Here is a 21,036-nt window from a genome sequence, read left to right as displayed (position 1 = left end):
CTTGAAAGAGGGGGGCGAGCGCATAGCAGGAAGGCGTGGTAGAGGCAAGCGGCAGACTGGCTACCTGGCTGATCGGTTCCCTGGAGAAGTCGGGCCACTGCGTGGGCAGCGTTCCTGGCAGCACAGTTGAGGGCAGGGCAGGCGGGCTGTGACATGCCTGGGCGGGCGGCAGGCATGAGATGGCGGCCTGAGGCGAAGTGAGGCTGTAGTGGAGCGTAGGTGGCTGGGTAGGTGGTCGGCTGGGCAGTGACGTGAAGGTGGGGCGCGGCTGGGTCGGCGCTCCCCGCTCCGCAGTGGAGGTTAGGGTGGGTGGGGACGTGGCTGGCCGGCGTGCAGGCTGGAAAGTGTGGGCGGCAGGTGAAGGCAGGCTCAGCTTGGAGGGTGGCTGTCTCGGGAGGCATAGGCCTGCCTAGCCGCCTTGTCGCCTCGCAGGCGAAGTCAGGCGGTGGCGTGGTAGGGCGGGTGGTGCCATGCCTCACCGGCCGCCAGGCTTGAAATGGCGGCCGGTAGGCCAAGGCAGGCTCCGTTGGAGGGTGGGTGGTCCAGGAGGCGGGCTTTGCACCAGCCGATTGGGCCCTCCGCTTGTCAGTTCGGGGGCTGGAGCCCAATCGGTGGGCTTCCTCATCACGGACCGACTCCTCCCACTGAGGGCTTACTCTTTCATTATTACCGTGGAGCGGTTACAGATGTGATAAATAACATAACATAATATGACAACCAGAACAGTACTTTAACAGAATAATAACAATGACAATCCCTGGGCAGGTCAGTCATGGAAGGGCGTCTGAGGGGTGGGGGGAGGGACCCAGCAGATGCTTTAAGTCAGTTGGCCTCACGCAAATGCCTGGTGAAGGAGATCCCTTTTGCAGGCCCTGTGGAATTGTGGAAGTTTGGGCAGTGCCCTGATCTCTTTAGGGAGCTTGTTCCACCTTGTGGGGGCCAGGACAGAGAAGACTCTGGCCCTTGTTGAGGTTCAACATGCTTCTTTGGGGCCAGGGATCTGCAGCCAGTTGGATGTGGCAGAGCATAAGGCTCTTTTGGGGCTATAGGCAGAAGTCAGTCTCTCAGATACATTGGTCCCAGTATAGCCTTGAAGATGATTACCAAAACCTTAAGCTTAATCCGGAATTAAACTGGGAGCCAGCCGAGTTGTTGAAGTACCGGCCAGATGTGGGATCTCCATGATGTCTGACGTCTGCGGCATTCTGAACCAATTGTATTTTCCAGATCAAGGATAAGGGTAGGCCTGCGTAGAGAGAGTTGCAGAAGTCCAGTCTAGAAGTGACCATCACATGGATCACTCTGGCTAGGTGTTCTGGGGCCAGGTAGGGCGTTAGTAGCTTGGCGGAGGTGGTAAAATGCACGCCGTGCTACCTTTGTAACCTGGGCTATTATTGTAAGGGAAAAATCCAGGATCACACCCAAGTTCCTGGCAGAGTGAGTCACTGAGAGCTGCACACCGTCCTCACATGGTCCCTTCTTACCCAGGCACTGGACATCCGTCTTTACAGGGTTGAGTTTCAGACAACTCTGCTTTTTTTTTTTTTATTGAAAGTTTTTATTTTTATTTTCCAAAGTTAACGACAGTGAGATACATGCAATCTATATTGTCAATACAGAAAAAGGAGGGCTATGCTCTTCATTTAATACATTTGGTTCCCTGTTTCAATCCCCTTTGTATTATTTTCTTAAATAGTTCAGGTAAGGGCCCCATTGTTCTTGAAAGGCCTCTTCTGTTTTTCCGTTAATTATCAGTGTCAGTTTAGCCATCTTGGCAAAGTCAACTAGTTTATTCAGCCAGTCTTCTGTCAAGGGTAGTTCTTGCGTTTTCCATTTCTTGGCCAATTCTAGTCTTGCTGCCGTCGTCGCGTAGAAGAAGAAGCTCTGTGTGTGGGTTGGGAGGCACTGAGGAGGAAATAACATAGCTTCAGCTTTCATAGGGAATCTAAGACCCCACATTTTCTGCATAATAGTATGTATTTTTGCCCAAAACTTATAAACTTTTTCACATCTCCACCACATATGAAAAAAAGAACCTACTTTATCATCACATTTCCAACATTTGTTGTTACAATTTTTGGCAATTTTAGCGATCACTTTTGGTGTTACATACCACCTATAAAACATTTTGTACCAATTTTCTTTAAGTATTTGACTGTTAGTATACTTTGGTATTCTAGACCATACTAACTCCCATTGTTCCATTGTCACATTAGTCTCAATATTTTGCATCCATTTGATCATACATGGCTTTACCCGTTCCATTTCTGTCTCGTACCTTAGTAACAGTTTATATATTTGGCCCTGTAAATGTGGTTTATCTTGGATTACTAAGTTTTCAAACTCTGGTATTGGAGCCTCTAGATTTAACGATTGCTGGAACTCTGCTTTGAATCTGGATACTAGTTGGTTATACTCTAACCATTGAATTTCTACTCCTTCTTCCTTTATTGTTTGTATATCCTTAAACTTACCAGTCTTTGATATTAAGTCTTTGTACTGGAGACAGGTCAACCTTTTTTGTTGAGCTTTACCAAAATGTGCCTCAATTGGCGATTTCAGTATTGATGGTGTGGGGGAAAGTCTCTTATTATATCTTGACCATACATTCATAAGCCCACTAGTCCAGGTATTTGCTACTGCTTTTTGTTTTTGTTTTCCTGCTGGCCATAGTCTTTCATGAAAACTGTTACCCATGGTTTTTCTTTCAAATACCAATTCTCTTGAGTGCGGTTCCCGTATCCAGTCCACTATGTATGTAAGTGCTGCTGCGTCTTTGTATAGTTTTAAATTAGGAACGCCTTGGCCTCCTCTCTCCTTCACGTCTTGAAGTATTTTAAAAGCAACTCTTGGCCTTTTTCCACTCCAAATGAATTTGTTAATCGCTGATTGCCATTTTCTTAGCGTTTTCTCCTGGATCACTATTGGTAACATTTGGAACAAAAAGTTGAATTTGGGCAACAGGTTCATCTTGACCGTAGTCATTCGAGCTGACCAGGACAGTTTTAATTCGTTCCATCTTTTGATATCCAGTTGCATGGTCTTCCAGAGTCTTTCATAGTTACCAGTGAAGAGTTCTTGGAATTCTTTGTCTAGATAGATTCCCAGATATTTCACCCATTTGGGATTTGTCTCACATCCGGTTTTTCGGTTGATATTTTGCACTTCAAGATCTGCGGACAACTCTGCTTGATCCATTTCGTCACTGCTTCCAGACATCTGGCTAAGGATTCTGGGGGAGAGTCAGGGTGATCATCCATCAGGAGGAAGAGCTGGGTGTCATCTGCGTATTCATGGCAACCCAGCCCAAACCTCCTTACCAGCTGAGCCAGAGGGTGCATAAGGATGTTAAATAAGATAGGAGAGAGGACTGCTCCTTGTGGAACTTCACATGTGAGCTGATGACGGTTAGATATTTTCTCTCGTATCACTACCCTTTTTCCACGGTGGAAGAAAATCAGCCATTTAAAGGCTGTTCCCCATATCCCGGTGTTTGCTAGGTGGTGAACTAGAACCTCATGTTCGACTGTGTCAAACGCTGCTGACATATCTAGTAGTACAAGTGCTGACCTGCCTTGGTCTAGCTGGCGTAAGAGGTCGTCTGTCAAGGCAACTAGCGCTGTCTCTACCCCATGTCCAGGATGGAAATCCTACTGAAATGGGTAGTGGGCTGAAGTGTCTTCCAGGAATGCTGATATTTGGTCCGCAGCAGCCCTTTCAGTTAGCTTCCCCAGAAACACTGGATGTGAGACGATAGAGTACAGATATGCAAATTTACTTACCTTAAAATGCCACCCCCATGAAACATGGGTTGGTCAATATTCTTGAAAAAAAGATTTTCATGAGTGCATTTAATTTCAACGGTATGTTTAGTTCTCTGTAAAGACCATAAACCTAATACATGCTTCAGATTAATTAAATTTCTTTATGTGCTAACCCAGCCTTTCATAACTTTTTTACTGTTGAGGATCCCCTGGAATATTCTTCAGGCTTCAAGAAACCCCAGAAGTGGCACAATCAAGCAGAATATGTTTGGGAAGCATAGCTGTATACCTGCCCACTTGGAGCCCTTGCCTTTCCCAACCCCTGAAGGCCCATCATTGGCCATTTTGGGAGGGGGGCATATGTTGACATTGCCATATTACTATCACTAAACACAATAAAGCTCAAGTAAACAGCTCACTTCCTACCTGATTGGCCTTTCCTGAAGATGTATCCCCAATAGATAGAGAGTACTCTGCCACTGAGGGCCAGTCAGTTTAGATTACTCCCTACCTGATTGCCCCCTCCCCGATATATTCCCTCAATAGAAGATGGCCCTCAGCCAGGATTGGCCTGCCCTGATAATTTAGCACCAATGAGGGGGGAGCCCTCAGCCAGGAAGCGCTAATAAGGAGGTCAGCTCTCTGCCTCCGACTTCCTGCTGGTTTCAGAAGTTTTCTGGGAGGAAGAAAAGGCAGCCTTAGAACATGCCCCACTGCCAGTAAGTTGCCCTGGCCTCTTTGAACTCAGAGGACAAGGGGGGGGATAATGCTGCTTTCTAGAAGGGAGGGCCGTGGTAGGCCAGGAAATGGCCCCCTGCTGGCCCTTTTTGATGGGTGGAAGTTTGATGGGTGGAAGAGGAGCCGGCCTCAGAGCATGTTCTGCTGCCATGCTGCCATTGCCCTGGCCTCCTGACCTCTCAACTCAGAGGACATGGGGGTGGGGAGCAAAACACCTCTTCACACCTTCTGGTGAGGGGGCTGTAGGAGGCCTAGAAATGCCCCCCTGCCGGTCCTCTGGGACCCAGAGCAGCCAAAAAGCCTCTGCTCTGGGAATGTTTATTCATAAGTAAGTCGTGTGAGGTTTGCAATTTGCAATCTGAGATGGGAGCATTGCTTTGGGGGTAACCATCACAAGCAATTGCAGAAGGGAAAATAATGCTGATGTGGCTCTAGCTGGGAAAATGTAGACTTCTTCTTTCCATATGGATACCACCTTGATCTTGCTGAAGTCTTTCTAAGACCATCACAATAAAGCAAATTTGAAACCAGTGGAATGGAAGATTGTGAAACTACAGACGGTGCATAGAAGCACCATGACAGCATGTGGAGGGCGGAGATGCTGTTTCCCAGTAGCACCTTCCCAGTAGAAGAAGAGTTGGTTTTCATACCCTCCTTTCCACTGGCCAAAGGAGTCTGAGTGGCTTATAATAGCCTTTCCTTCCTCTCCCCACAACAGACACCCTGTGAGGTAGGTGAGGTTGTGTGAGCTTTGAGGAAAACTACTCTGTGAGAACAGCTTCTAACAGGACTTTGAATAGCACAAGGTCACCTAGTGTATGGAGGAGCAGGGAATCAAATCCATCTCACCACAATAGAAGCCTCTCCTCTTAACCACTACATCAAGCTCTAGAAATTGCCATTACCTTAAAGAGATGGAGCTACCTCATAGGCAAAAGAAGCTGTTGCCAAAGGATAGTGTAAGTCTTTTTTGATTTGCTCATTGACTGTTAGGGGATTCTTTTCCTTTAAATTTGAACCTTTTGGCCAGTGGCTTCTCAGAGCAATCCAAGGAGGGAGACACTCAGGTGTTTCCTATATGGAGAGGTGATTGTGTTATGGTTAATAAGGTTTGCAATTTGAGAAAGTAGGAATGCTTCTGTGTTCTTTCTGTGTGTGTCTATAGTGGGGAGTACTACACAGCTTCCATCCCCCATCCCAAGCAGCTCTTTCCTCCAGGGAAATTCCTGAACCGTGACAGGGATGCTAGCCTCCAGCCAGGGCCTGGAGATCCCACTTCTGAGGTTTCTCAAAGCCACAGGAGATTTCTCAAAACCACTTCTGAGGTTTCTCAAACTCCACAAGGGGTTTCTCAATGATAAAAAAGTTGAGAAAAGCTGACATAGAGACAGTAGTTGAGAAACCCCCTGTAAGCCATTTCCCCCCTGGGGAGCTGATCTCTATAGTCTGCAGATGACCTCCAATTCCAGGAGATTTCCTGGCCTGGCCGCACCTGGAGGTTGGTGACCCCTGTGTCAGGAATGTTCCTTGAGGTTTGGAGGTGGGGCCTCAAGTGTGCAGGGTTGAGCAGGAGCTTTTGCCACATAGCCAGCCTGTAGGAAGGCCACGGTGCAGCTGTGCATCCTAGCGCCTGCTGTTTTCCTGGGCTCAACAGGTTTTGCCTCTAGGAAATAAGTATTGCTATCCCTCTTTATTTTTCGCACCAGGCTAAAGTTATTTTCCTGAACCTTCATGAATTACTTTTCGGATTGGTTTCCTATTTAAAAATATATACTGTTAATGGAGATACTTGCCTTTTAGACTAGTGTGGCTTTTCTTTAACTTTAACACAGCTACTTTTTTAAAATGCTAGCCGTGCTGTTTGCATTTTCTTCAAAATGGTTGGGCATTACCCCAGACTCAGTTTAAACAAGGTGTTCTATACAAGTATTTTAAATAAATATGATTAGGGTTTTAGTCTTCTGCTCAATTGGGAATAGTGTAAGGGTCCCTTGACTATTGTGTTAAAATATGGCTAATACTTCCTTCAAGCATGACCATCTGATTTTTGTTTCTCTCCTGCCTCTCCGTGTAACTTCGTGTTAGAAAAGGAGACCATCTCATTTAGTGGAAGTAATAATCTTTTTATGTTTTTGTCTGTTTAAACATAAACAGCTCAGGCAGCACAGACAGTGAAGAAAGTACAGATTCTGAAGAAGAGGATGGAGCAAAGCAAGACTTGTTTGATTCCAGTACCAATACAGAAGACAAGATGGAAGTAGATTTAAATGAACGTAAGTTGCTCTTCATCTATATTATACTGGACCCATGCAGTAGGCCATTGTCCCCAGGTGTGAGAAGGCACTTAGCTTTCTGGTAATATTTTTACCAATGTGGTACTTTTTACTTGGTGATCCAAGGAAGTCAGCATGGATTTGTCTCCAACAGGTCCTGCCAGACCAACCTGGTTTCCTTTTTTGACCAAGTAACAGGTTTGCTGGATCGGGGAAATTCGGTTGATGTCATTTATTTGGATTTTAGTAAAGCTTTTGACAAGGTTCCCCATGATGTTCTGATGGATAAATTGAAGGACTGCAATCTGGATTTTCAGATAGTCAGGTGGATAGGGAATTGGTTAGAGAACCGCACTCAAAGAGTTGTTGTCAATGGTGTTTCATCAGACTAGAGAGAGGTGAGTAGCGGGGTACCTCAGGGCTCGGTGCTCGGCCCGGTACTTTTTAACATATTTATTAATGATTTAGATGAGGGGGTGGAGGGACTACTCATCAAGTTTGCAGATGACACCAAATTGGGAGGACTGGCAAATACTCCGGAAGATAGAGACAGAGTTCAACGAGATCTGAACACAATGGAAAAATGGGCGAATGAGAACAAGATGCAATTTAATAAAGATAAGTGTAAAGTTCTGCATCTGGGTCAGAAAAATGAAAAGCATGCCTACTGGATGGGGGATACGCTTCTAGGTAGCACTGTGTGTGAACAAGACCTTGGGGTACTTGTGGATTGTAAACTAAACATGAGCAGGCAGTGTGATGCAGCGGTAAAAAAGGCAAATGCCATTTTGGGCTGTATCACCAGAGGCATCACATCAAAATCACAAGATGTCATAGTCCCATTGTATACGGCACTGGTCAGACCACACCTGGAGTACTGTGTGCAGTTCTGGAGGCCTCACTTCAAGAAGGATGTCGATAAAATTGAAAGGGTACAGAGGAGAGCGACGAAGATGATCTGGGGCCAAGGGACCAAGCCCTATGAAGATAGGTTGAAGGACTTGGGAATGTTCAGCCTGGAGAAAAGGAGGTTGAGAGGGGACATGATAGCCCTCTTTAAGTATTTGAAAGGTTGTCACTTGGAGGAGGGCAGGATGCTGTTTCTGCTGGCTGCAGAGGAGAGGACACGCAGTAATGGGTTTAAACTTCAAGTACAACGATTTAGGCTAGATATCAGGAAAAAGTTTTTCACAGTCAGAGTAGTTCAGCAGTGGAATAGGCTGCCTAAGGAGGTGGTGAGCTCCCCCTCACTGGAAGTCTTCAAGCAAAGGTTGGATACACACTTTTTTGGATGCTTTAGGATGCTTAGGGCTAATCCTGCGTTAAGCAGGGGGTTGGACTAGATGGCCTGTATGGCCCCTTCCAACTCTATGATTCTATGATTCTAATGTCACTGTATAAAGGCCTACACTCTCATTTGTTTACCAGATCAATGGTAAACCTGAAATTGTATGTAGACTGCAGGAAGAGCAGGCTACTTTGGACTCGCAATAGTTGGTTATTTTGGGATTAATTGACTCTTTAAGCAACAGGGCTGAAAAGACCCCAATTCTCAGTCTAATTCCTTGAGGTTGGGGATCCTGAGCAAGTTTTGCTCACTTGATCTTAAAACTCTCTGCAAGGCGTACTTGATGATCAAAATCTCCCTTTTGATCTTAATTTTAAAAAATCAAAGGCCTTTTGCAAATTAATGTTATGGTTTCTGCTTTAGAGATTATACATTTAGATAACTGCTTTATATCATGATAAATAAATGTACTAATCTTTCCAGCACCTAACTGGTCAGCTAACTTTGATGTTCCTATGGAAACCACACATGGTAGCAATCTAGATTCTGTTGGGTCTGATGTGTGGAGCACAGAAGAACCTGTGTCAGCAAAAGAAACTGGATGGGCTTCCTTTTCAGAGTTCACATCTTCTCTAAGGTAGGAAAGTATTATACCATACAAAAAACTGAACTGAATTGAAGAAAAGGCCTGATAATTTTAAACTTTGGCTTTGCTTTCAAACCATCACAGAGGAAGTTTTTGTATACAATTGAGATGACATGTGATAATTAGGCCCTAAAACAACCTTTGTTCTTCAGATAAATAGTAAAAAAAAAAAAAAAAACCCTCCCCCTCCCCTTTATTTCGATGGGGGGCACCAAGCTTCAGTCTGTAGAATGTTTCAAGGTACAGAACAGCAAGTAGCAGCAAGCCAGGCATTTCTGTAGCCTTCTTATTACCTGTTGTGATGGACTGTTTAGAAGTGCTGTACAAACAGCTGAAGGACTGTGAAGTGTTAATTATTAATAGAAACTGAGAGCCTTGAGTGACAGGCTGCTCCAAGCAATCTGATTGGTTGGCATCATATGAGCAGAGAGAGACTTTAGAACTGAATGCTGAGAAGAATTCTCAGCCCTGACTGAGAGCAGTTCAACACAGACAGGAGAACTGGGGGAAATTGGCAAAAAGTAGGCTGTTAAAAGAATCCTCCATTCAGGCCAAGGAAAGGGGATAGATCTTGTAGAGAGAGAAAGAATTTCTCTACCAAGTTTAAACAAGTGAAAGCTCGAGTACAGAGATCCCTGGTCTGGTGTGATTAGAAGCCTCTTTTAGAGACATTAAGAACCAGTTAGAAACTCAAGACCAGTACTGGTGCTTTAAGAGAAGGAGTTTGGCTGTTGGAAAGAGTATACCATCCTTCTGGATACCAAAAGAGTCTAAGAACACATAAAGAAAGTGTACTGGTTTGTTTAAGGAAACACTGAAACAAAAGGCTGTCAACAAAAAGATTTTATGTAGAGGTGGGCATGAACCTGAAAAATGGAGGTTTGGGGTGGGGGTCCGCAGGTCAGGGGGCACCACAAACCTCAAACCCCAATCTTAAACTAACCTCATTGTATTCAAGGACTGGTTTGGTTTCTTGGATGCAAAATTCACAGTGGAATCTTCTGATTGCATCACCTCATCGTGGACATGGTTTCTGCATGTGGGCCACTCCTCTGCCTTAAAGCACTAGTCACTCACCCACCTCTCCATGTCACTGGTCCAGGCATGCGTGACGTTAGCTGATGATATTTCCCATGTGAGAGAACACCCATTCGCCCTGCACATTGGTGGGGAGTTAGAATAGCAGATTCATGGCATCATTTGTGAGGTCAGGCTGCTTGGCAGCCATGTGTGTCCAGTACTCCAGGGCAGTGGTCACCAACCTTTTTATCACCGGGGACCACTCAACGCCTTTTACTGAGGCCCTGTGGGGGGGGGGGTAGTTTACTCCTCTACTCTCAACCACTGCCCTAGCGCTCTCTGATCGCTATGGTAATGTTTAAAAATCCCTTCAAAATAAGATACAGACACGCCACAACAATGAAGTGTATTGTAAAGGGCTGGGGGGGATGAAGTAAAGGGACGGGGGGGGGAAGGCATCCTTTGGGGCCCACCTCCAATTAGTCGAAGGACCACATGTGGTCCACGGCCCACAGGTTGGGGATCGCTACTCCAGGGGATTTGAGTCAGGGCTTAGCTAGCTACACTGTCACCATGAGCTTGACCGAGTCTTCCTCAAAAACTATTGTGGCCTTCACCTTAGGTTGGGCAACATGTGTTCCCCTGAGGCAGACTGCCAGTTTGGTGTAGTGATTAGGAGTGCAGAGTTCTAATCTGGCATGCCGGGTTTGATTCTGCACTCCCCCACATGCAGCCAGCTGGGTAACCTTGGGCTTGCCATGGCACTGATAAAGCTGTGATCTGACCGAGCAGTGATATCAGCGCTCTCTCAGCCTCACCCACCTCACAGGGTGTCTGTTGTGGGGAGAGGAAAGAGAAGGTGACTGTAAGCTGCTTTGAGCCTCCTTCGGGTAGAGAAACGCGGCATATAAGAACCAACTCTTCTTCTTCTTGAGGCAGATGTTCTTCTACCATCCCCTCCATCCCTCTTGCCTCTTCCATGCAACACCCCTGCAAATTTGTCTGGATGCCTGCGTCCCCCATGCCACCCCACGACGAGCACCCTCCATGGCATGGAGCCAGCCTCCTAATTGCAGAGAGCTGAAATGGAGGATCTCCCCCAGTTCAGGCCAGGCTTCAGAACAGCAGGAGCAAAAAGAGTCAGAAGAAATGAGATCACCCCCAGAACAATCTCTAATAAATGTGGCTGGTTTTGGCATGTGACTTTACAATTGGGACAGTATTTGGAGAATTTCCAGCAGAGGAAAGCCCCAGACCCTACAACCAAGAAAGGTTGAACCTCAGCCAACTCCAGCCCCCCCTATGAGGGTGAGCGGAGCAAAAAGTTGCTTAAAGTTGCTTTCAAAAATAACCCCAGGGAACCAAGAATTTGATGGTTAATGTGGCGTGACCCAATGCAAAAATTATGAGGATCCATCACGATCTGTGCTTTGGAGCCATGTTTTTTGCCTTGAAGTTGTGGATCTGTGATTTTTGTGGTGCATGCTGTGGCTATTGATATAATAGATGATCTTATGGTGAGTTTGGGATGATCCAGTGCAAAAAATTATGAGGATCTATCACAAATTGTGATTTGGAACCATGTTTTTCCTCCTTGATGTTGCCATGAGGACATGGATCTGTAATTTTTGTGGTGCAAACATTAGTATGATCTATGTTTTGATGGTGAGTTTAGGGAAACTCTCATATGGGGTTTGGGGAAATGACAGAGAAAACTGACTGAAACACAGATATGACAACCTCATCTACATCTCACCGTAGAGGCAAGATTTTCCCTCAGTTTTTCTTTCCCTTTACTGACTGAGCCATGAGGATTCATCAGAGCCCATGCTTTGGAAACACGTTTTTGCTCTGTTGTGTTGCCACTTGGACCCATTATGCACGGGGGTTTTAGCGCACATTCGGGGTGGAATGGCGGCGACTAAAATCACGGATAACGCACGGAGCCGGCTGCAGCTTCGGTGCATGCCGCCGAAAAAGCCGCGTCAGTGAAACACGGAAGAAAGCGCAGCTTCCGGGTGAGCGGGGCGCAACCAGAAGCGGCGCCCGGATCGGCACGTGCATAATCAGTTACTCTGGGTTTTGCCGCCGTCGCACCCCGCCCCGTGTATAACCGGTATGCGTCGCGTCTTCCCCCTCCGCTTTTTCGATGTGACCCAAATTCGCTGTTTCGGCGGCCGTGCATAATGGGCCAAAGTGTGGATCAGTGATTTCTGTGGTGAAAGCTGTGGCCATGGGCATGATATGTTACTTGATGGTGATGTTGGGGTGACCCAGTATAAAAACCCCAAGGATCCATCAGGATTTTTGCTCCATGGTGTCACCATGGTTTTTGTGGTTCACACTGTGGCTATTAACATTATAGGTGACCTGATGTTCAGTTTGGGATGATCTAGTGCAACCTTTCTCAATTTTCTTCAGGCTTCAAGAAATCCCAGAAGTGGCACCATTAAGCAGAATATGGTTGGGAAGCATAGCTGGGTACATGCCTGCCAGGGACACTTTCCCACCCACTCCAGACCCATAATTGGCCATTTGAGGGGTGGGTCAGGTTGACGGCCATATATAGTCATATCACCCAATAAATGTTTCACAGATTTAAAAATATATTAAAAATTAATTCCCACCCCTTCAGGAAACCCTTGCATGGTGGTCAAGAAATCCCGGAGTATAAGAAAAACCCTGTTGAGAAAGCCTGATCAAGTGAAAAAAATCTTGGGGATCCACATGGATAATCAATCTATATAAACTGCATTTTCATGCTATTGTGGCCCCATGACACAGTGGATGTGTGATTTTTGTGGGGCTCTCTGTAGTCTTAAGACACAATGGTATTTCACTTTGTTATAAAAATAATGTGAATTCATTAGGATCCATTTCTCACATCTAGGTTTTTGAGCTGCTGCAGCACCATAAAGTGTTGGATCCATTTTTTTAATGGTCTAGTCCATAGTCCTGGCTTCCACAAGTTATTTGGTACTGGATTTGTTTGAGTTCCCTTTTTAAAGGTGCAAGATCCATGAGGATCTGGATAGATCCAACTTTTACTTTCTTCCCAAACTAAGCAAGCAAACCCTGCTCCAAGGAAAAAAAGGAAAGGAAATCCTAAGTGTCCTCCCAGAATGCCCTAACAAGTGGGTATTTCTTCAAAGCCAAACAAGACTGCAGCGAGGTTTCATGCTACACCTGAGGGGAAAAATCTCTGCTAAAATCGAAAGTTACCTCATCGGAGGGGAGGGGTAACCCCTTTGAAAAACAGACGGACACCACCCCCAGCTAAAAAGTTGGTTGTTCAGAAGGTGGTCATCCTCTCTCCCCCAAGCACAAGGCCCACTATCCAGCAAATATCTCTTCTGCCTTCATTTGTTCTATAGCTCTCCCACACACTCTTCACTCCATGCTAGAACAAAGAATGAAATGTGATCACACATGACTATTCTAAATGGATATGTTTTGCTGCTCCTATAGGCAAGAATGGTTAAAGTAGAGGGGTGGTGATTGAAGCTTCCATGGCCACTGGCAAACAACCCCAAATCCTCTTCCTGGAACGTCAGTGTTTCTAACGTGGGAAGACACGTGTGGAAAAGCTAACTCCTCCCCCCAAACCGCCGAGCCTGCAAAAGGACCCATATGGCTTCATGTGCTTGTGGGGTGTGTGGCTTTGTGAACACCAGATCGCAAACACTGAACTGGCCAATTTTTGTGGGATTTCCTGACTTATGTTGAGGTCCATGCTTATCTCTGATTTTAAGTAACTCTGAATAGTTTAAGAAACAGCCTAAAACAGAAGAACTAGAGTTATCTATATTGAATTACTGTAGAAATTTTATCCATTTTCACCGGATGTTGAATAAAATATTTTATTAATTTGTAATATAGAAATATATTGAGTGCCACTTAAGTCATATAAGTTAAATGTGGCTCCTTTCCCACAGGTCCCTCCCACTATACTTTGACAGGGTGGGATAGCCAGAATTGTTTAGGAAAGAAAAAAACACATTACTTGTGGTGCACCTTGGAGGGCCCAAATCCAGCCAGTGCTGGGGCAGCTGATTGGTTGCCAGTTGTGGCCCAGATCCAATTCAAGGTTTTGGGTTTAACCTTTAAAGCCCTTCGCAATCTGGGACCCATATATCTGAGGGACCATGTATCGCCCTATCCCCCCTGCAGGGCTTTATGCTCTGCGGGTAGTAACTTGCTGGTGATTCCTGGCCCCAGGGAAGTTCATTTGGCCTCAACCAGGGCCAGGGACTTGTTGGACCTGGCCCTGACCTGGTAGAATGAGCTCCCGGAAGAGTCAAGGGCCCTTCCAGTGTTCTGCAGGACTTGCAAGATGGAGCTCTTCCACTAGGTCTATGGTTGAGGCCAGACCCGGAAGATCTGACAGCAACCCACTAGTTGGGCAGATGCGTAGAGAAGGGAACTAGAGACCAATAGAGTCTTCGCCAGCCGACCATTGCTGTGTGTGGTGAACTGGCACTGAGTCCCCTTGGCACCAGATAACAGCTAGTTGGAATTGTCGTTGCTATGGGGGGACGGGGTTAATTTTTGTTTTAATGTCAATCAGTTGTATGTTTTATTGGGAGTTTTATCTGTAACCTGCTGCAAGACAGATTACTGGGAAAAGTGGGATATACATAAAATAATATAAATAATAATAATACTAAGATGGCTCAGTCAGTAAAGGGAAAGAAAAACTGAGGGAAAACCTTGCCTCTAAGGCGGAATGTGGATGGGGTTGTCATATCTGTGTTTCAATCCATTTTCTCTGTCATTTCCCCTCACCCCATATGAGGGTTTCCCTGAAGCTGGCTTTAGCTATTTAGGATAGCATGAAAACTCTTTCCCCCTCTCCCCCATATTAATCTTCAGCTCAAAGAAAGCTTATTTCTGTGAAGACTTTTCATACATTCCTCAGAGGAGCACAGATTCTATTCCTATCTTCACAGGCTCCTGGTAACATGCTTTTCTGTCAATTATAGGCCAGTGGATGTGCAGTGAATGCTGCAGTAAATTGTACAAAATATAGATCGATGCCAACTGGCAAGAGTAGAAAAGGTTATTTACATTGCAGTTTAACACTTATCTCTCCCCCCCCTCACCTTCCTGTCCTAGTTCTAAAAGGAGGAATTGAGATCTGCTATCTTTTAGTTATAAGGAGTGTAAACATTCACAAACATGTATGCATTTGGGTCCCATTTCCTCATATGTACTTTGAATTGCTTGTGCATGAGATTGTTTTTATTATAAATCTAAAATGTATTTTAGTCTCTCCCTCCCTGTGAGGCTGTCCAAATATGCCTGTGATATTTACTTGGATAGTTTCTTTTTCACCATGTGAGATAGTAGTTGGTATAATAGTTTTCTGAATTAATTTTAGTCATTAAAGTGAGATAAAAATACAATAATGGAGATTCTTCATTGTGAATTTACAGGTAAAAAGAGGGTTTAAAATGTGCCCTCTAGACTCTGAGAGGTAATTTGGACACTAAATAAGTTTTTAGCAGGCCTGGAAAAAACATATTTTCTATTTAAAGGGGCTCAGTATGTGGAAATGAGCAGCTGAATTTTTTTGTGGCTTGGACATAACAAACAGTAAATAAATGTATAATTAAGCCTCTACTAAAGGGACAGGACTTTTTTTTCTAGGAAGTTACAACTATGGAAATTATTATTGTGCATAAAGGCAATAAAGTTTTGATTAGACTCACAAATAGTTCCAAGCCTATCTCAAACTCTTTGTTCTCCAAATGGTCTGGATAGCTCCGAGATGAGTTGTCATTAAAAAGTATTTTCTCACAGTTTAGTTGGAGGATAAGGAAGGAATTCAGCCTAATGAGTTCTGCAGCCGATTGTACCAAAATATCTTTTTAAAAAAACTTGTAAATGGAACTAATCAGAGCTTGAATTTCTTCTCAAGTTCAAAAGATTCCTTAAGAAGTAATTCACCTGTGGAGATGGAAACCAACACAGAACCAGTAGACCCTTTGAGTTCAAATGTAGCTGGACTTGCAACACAATCAGAAGGTAAGTGTAGTGAAATAACACAGAAATGCATTTGAGACTATCTGTAGTCCTAAGTAGAGCTGTCCCAAAATCTGTTGAAGGCACTGAGTTTAAAAGGATGTAATTCTGATAGGGGTGTACTTTCCCAAAATTGCTCATCTAATAGACATCTTAAGAGGTAATGGGAGCCTGTGAGTGATTAGTTTCTGATGTGACCAGCTAGTTATCTTAATGGCTGTGTTTCTTAAATAGAGTAGAACATGACTGAAGGATTGCTATAGAGTATACATTTATAAAGGTTATGAAAACATTGTCACACATGGTCATGTTTCTGTTTTATGCTCTAAAAGCCACCGCAAAAATTTGTTTGTTTGTTTGTTTATTTATTGGCTGGATTTTATTTTCCTGCTGCTCTCAGTAACATTGTTCAAGATAGATTCAAAAGGGTAGTCGTGTTGGTCTGAAGTAGCACAATAAAATCAGAGTCCAGTGGCACCTTTAAGACCAACAAAGATTTATTTAGGGCATGAGCTTTGAAGTGCAAGCACTCTTCCTCAGACTATGATCTCCTTACGTGACAGGGAATATCGTCAGAGAATAGGCCATGTTTTCATCATGAATTTGTTGGCTCAGTTCTGGTTGTGGCTGCAAAGCTTATTTGTTCTGTGATTTCCCCTGCCTTTGATGAGGCTGTCAGGAGGGAAGGGCTGCTAGCCCCTCACTCAGATCTAATTCAGTTGAGGAGTCCTCTCTGAGAACTATTTGATGATAAATTTTGTTACTTGTATTCTATTTCATTTCCTAGAGCCATGCAGAATCCAATTTGGGATTGGAAAGTAAGATAAAAATAAAATAAATGATATTTTTCATATTCTTTCTTCCAGCTGCAGGAACTGTTGCAATGGAGGCTGGTTCCGATGGAGAAGATGACATAGAAAATGCAGACAAGGTGACTGAGACAGTAATGAATGGCAGCATGAAGGAGACCCTTAGCCTTACTGTAGATGCTAAAACAGAAACTGCCGTCTTCAAAAGGTGAGGAAACCTAATGTTCTGATTCACACTAAGAGAAAAATCTTTGGCTTCTTGAAAATGTTGGCCTGTCATTAAGACTTTTATAGCAACGTTTGAAAGAATACCACTCCATCACAAAATGGGAAGCTTTTTATAAAATTGTGATGCAGCTGTGTTCTAAATTTAGCCAAAAAGTTTATTGCTCTGAGATCTAGCTTTGTGTTCTATGAAGTTCAAGTAATCAGGAAATTTTGTGGCGAGGTCTCTTTGGTCCTCTTGATTCATAAACAGATTGGTTTAGTTAACACAGATGGCCTGTTTGCTGTGGCTAGCTGAATGAATTAGCGACTTTCTCCTCCATCCTTGAATTGCTAATGATGGTACTGAAAAGTGAAAAATGCACTTTTTCACTTTAGTGTTTACTTTGCAGTATCTTAAAAGTTAACTTTTGGCAATTTTCTAGTTTTCTTCCTGGACCATACACTTTTATTTTAATTATTTATTTATTTCCCACTTTTCTTGACATGCGACTTGTGGCAGGTTACAAAATTGATGCCTAATTACAATAAAACCCCCAATAAAATCCCATTAAAACAACATACAACAATATATAAATCATCAACCCTCATCCCACCATGGCTGACTGCTAGCCGGTCGTCAAGGGGGACAGCATCCGCTGGTCCTCAGTATGGTGGTAGATCTTCTGGGGGGGGCAGGGGGGGCATTTGATCTTCTGACTGCACTGACCTCAACTATATACCTGGTGGAAGAGATCCATCTTACAGGCCCTGCAGAATGCCACAAGCTCCCACAGGGCCCATAGCTCTTCCGGGAGCTCATTCCACCCGGGGGGGGGGGGGGGGGGGACGACGACAAAAAAGGCCCTGGCTCTGGTCAAGTCCAGGCGAGCTTTTCATTCTTTCTTAGTATTCTCTTTAGATGAAGTTCACAATGCCTTGCTCAAATTTGTCTGTTGCACTTTTCAGTGTGTATTCACTGACAATATGCCTGTTAGACAGTTTTCACATAGCTTTCATCTGGGATATTCCTCTATTATGTAATAATTTCTTCTGAAACAAATACATAAAGGCTCTGTAAATAGGACAGTGGCATATATTCCTTAGCCAAGACTTAAGTTATCTTTTAATGAATGCTGGGAATTGGATAACTTGACTTGTCATTATTTTATTTTAGTGCCACTTTAAAAGCTATGTCCATTATATTGATATGCCAATATAAGCATAAACAAAAAATAAAAGTGTGTGATGCCATGAAGCCATCAATAAAAAACAGTGGTCACAGAGGTGGACATAGTAAGAAGAAAAAAACTTCAGTAATACAGTGGTAGCTACCTACATGTCAAAAAATTATTATAGACATCCAAAAAAGGATTACTTTTACCTATTATAATACAAAACCACCCATGATAAGAAAATAACACATTATTTAATGCAATGTCATAACATCTGCAAGATTGTCTGTTATTCAAACTAATAATACAAATTGAACAGCCAGCATTACAACCAAATACACGTCTCCCAAGTTTTATACAAAGTTAACAAATAGCATAATAGCCAACAAATTAGTACATAGTAGAAGGCAATGTAACCAGACAACATGTTGAAATCTTATGCATAGTTGAAATGTAATGTGGTGACTAGATAAGGTGGTAAGATAAGATGGGTCTCAGGTAACTCCCCATTTCGAACTTCCCTTTTTCAATTATCTTCCAATGGGTTTCCTCTTATCTGCACTCAGCCTCTAAAGAAGCAGTTCAAGGGGCTTTTTCAGCTCTGTCTTTCTGTCAAGGCACTCATGTTGGAAATGACTCCTCATCCTACAGGTATTGTTCCTGTTGACAGTCTGCTCATCAAAGCAAGTGGACTCTGCGCTCCATGCCCATAGTCTTTCCGTCAGACCCCACAGGAACAGTTTCTTCTGTACCCAGATACTAGTTTAATTCCAATAAGGACCTAATTTTCCATCTTCATCCCACCTCCAGCCTCAAGAAGTGTACATAAATCTATGCTATTCAGGTCAAGTCATTTGTTTATTCAGACAACCCACCTGTGATAAATGTCTTTAATGAATGTATTTATTTACTAGCAGAAAAGCCCGTGGTACAAAAAATGCAATGGGTTCTCGCCTCTCCCTCAGCCTGTGACCCAGTCTGGTTTGCTGAGGCCTTGCAAAGCTGCTACAGGGCTGCTCATGGCTGGAGGGGGGGGCACAGGCAGGGCATTCTCGCTTCCCTCCCCTATCTGGGCCGGCTGTGCCAAGGCCCTGCAAGGCCGTGGCAGGGAGCAACCAGTGTCCCAGGGCCTCCCAGCTCCAACTTGCTGGCTGGCTCACCTACAGTCAGGCCACTTCAGGGGGCTATTTGGAAGTTGGAGGGGAGGTAGTCAGGAGCGGAACAGCCTACCTGACTGGCCATTCATTGGATGGATGGCCAATCAGGTAGGTGATGAATCCCAACTCCTCCCACAACACAGGTTGTGTTTTATTTATGTTACAGATTTTTAAAATTATCTGCCTAATGAGGGCCACAAAGGCAGTTAAACAGTTAAACAACATTATAAAAAATACATCATAGAACAATTAAAACTGCTGCCATGTACTCTTTGTTTTTGGAAGTGAATAGGAAAGCAGGATTCCTTCCCTTTGGGCACTAAAATCTTGTTCTAGAAGTTTCTGAATCTGAGCTCTTTGAGGCAAAAAGTACAGATGGTCCACTTAGAGAGCCAGCTTGGTAAAAGAGCCAGCTTGGTGTAGTTGTTAGGAGTACAGACTTCTCATCTGGCGAGCCAGGTTTTATTCCGCGCTCCTCCCTCACATGCAGCCAGCTGGGTCACCTTGGGCTCGCCACAGCACTGATAAAGCTGTGATCTGACTGAGCAGGAATATCAGGGCTCCCTCAGCCTCACCCACCTCACAGGGTGTCTGTTGTGGGGAGAGGAAAGGGAAGGTGACTGTAAGCCGCTTTGAGGCTCCTTCGGGTAGAGAAAAGCGGCATATAAGAACCAACTCTTCTTAAAGAACAACAGTCAAATGTAAGCAAGCTTTTCTTTCCTCCTCTCACACTTATCTTTGGGATGTTTCCATGGGGCTCCCAAGTAGGTTCATATCCAAACTGAGGTCTCACTTTCTGAGACAGCCAGGGAAGTTGTAAGTCTGATGTAGGTGGTACCATTTAGGTTTGCAGGTGGGGCCTTGCATTATTGAATAGTTTCTTTGTAAAACTTTTGAAAGACCATGCAGCCTGAAGCTTTAACTTGAGAGTGGCTTTTTTGGCTCTTTATTGAATATATTTTTGACTTATTGTTGTCTTTTTATAGCTGTAGGATTACATGGATCTAGGCCAGGGTAGTCAAACTGCGGCCCCCCAGATGTCCATGGACTACTACATGGAATTGTAGTCCATGGATATCTGGAGGGCCGCAGTTTGACTACCCCTGATTGCAGTTGTTAGTGAGTGGGGAATAGTTGTAGGTAGTTTGAGCTTTGGTGAAGTGTTGCAACCTCCTTTTATAGAGGTATAGTTGTCCCTAATCTATCCCTCTTAATAAAACAATAAGGGGTGTTGGGGTGGGTTCAGTCCGGGATGGGGGGGGCAACAATTGGCCCCTTGGCCCCGGACTGACAAGCGGAGGGGCCAATCGGAAGGTGCAAAGCGCCTTTTGTTGGCTCCTCACCAGGACAAACCAGAGTTCCATTCACCCAGCCCAGCCAGGGGCTATCAGGAGACATGGCTGCCAGTCTGCTCCTGACCACCGCAGGGAGAGGAGGTCAGCAGAGCTGCCAAGGGGGATGAGAACAGAGGCTTGGACAGGCTGCGCCAGCCCTTTTCGCCCCAAGGCTGTCCTGACTGCCATGTCCAACTGCAAATTGCCTCAGAACCCTGACAGAGCTGGCAGGAGGCTGCAGAGTGCTCCCCCTCCCCCCCTCCCTTCAGGCCTGCTGCGAAGGAACCTCTGACAGCCCCTGACTGAGGGGAGGGAGGCATTTTCCTTCAGAGAGTAACGCAGGGTAGCCTGAGGGCATTCCTTTTCAGGTTGGGGAACTTCCCCCTTCTGCCAAACAGTTGACTGAAGGGGAAGCCACAGAAAAGCCCCTTCTCACTTAAAATACTGCTCTGGCCGCGGGTTAGACACAGCCAAGCCATGTGTCTTTCTTCTTTGCAACTCCCTGCAGATTCGAGGCCTACTGCGCAGTGTTATTCTGCAGACGAAACTGGTTCTTTTGCCTCCTGTTTCATCTGCACAACAACCCTGTGCAGTAGGCCTCAAG

At 44.7% G+C, this 21,036-nt stretch overlaps 1 protein-coding gene across 14 annotated transcripts in view; it reads left to right on the top strand.

The window, feature by feature from the left end:
* The window catches only part of PPP6R3 (protein phosphatase 6 regulatory subunit 3), a 100,102-nt gene that overhangs the window by 73,048 nt on the left and 6,018 nt on the right, over positions 1-21,036 (top strand). For all 14 annotated transcript variants that reach the window (XM_077321315.1, XM_077321313.1, XM_077321312.1 and 11 more), the window contains 4 exons: positions 6,657-6,775; positions 8,547-8,700; positions 15,650-15,756; positions 16,620-16,770. In XM_077321315.1, coding sequence (XP_077177430.1) covers positions 6,657-6,775; positions 8,547-8,700; positions 15,650-15,756; positions 16,620-16,770 — 531 coding nt within the window. The remainder of the gene's footprint in view (positions 1-6,656; positions 6,776-8,546; positions 8,701-15,649; positions 15,757-16,619; positions 16,771-21,036) is intronic.

The sequence above is a fragment of the Paroedura picta genome, chromosome 2 (genome assembly GCF_049243985.1).
Source record: "Paroedura picta isolate Pp20150507F chromosome 2, Ppicta_v3.0, whole genome shotgun sequence".
Lineage (NCBI taxonomy): Eukaryota > Metazoa > Chordata > Lepidosauria > Squamata > Gekkonidae > Paroedura > Paroedura picta.
This window is presented reverse-complemented; position numbering and strand designations above follow the sequence as displayed.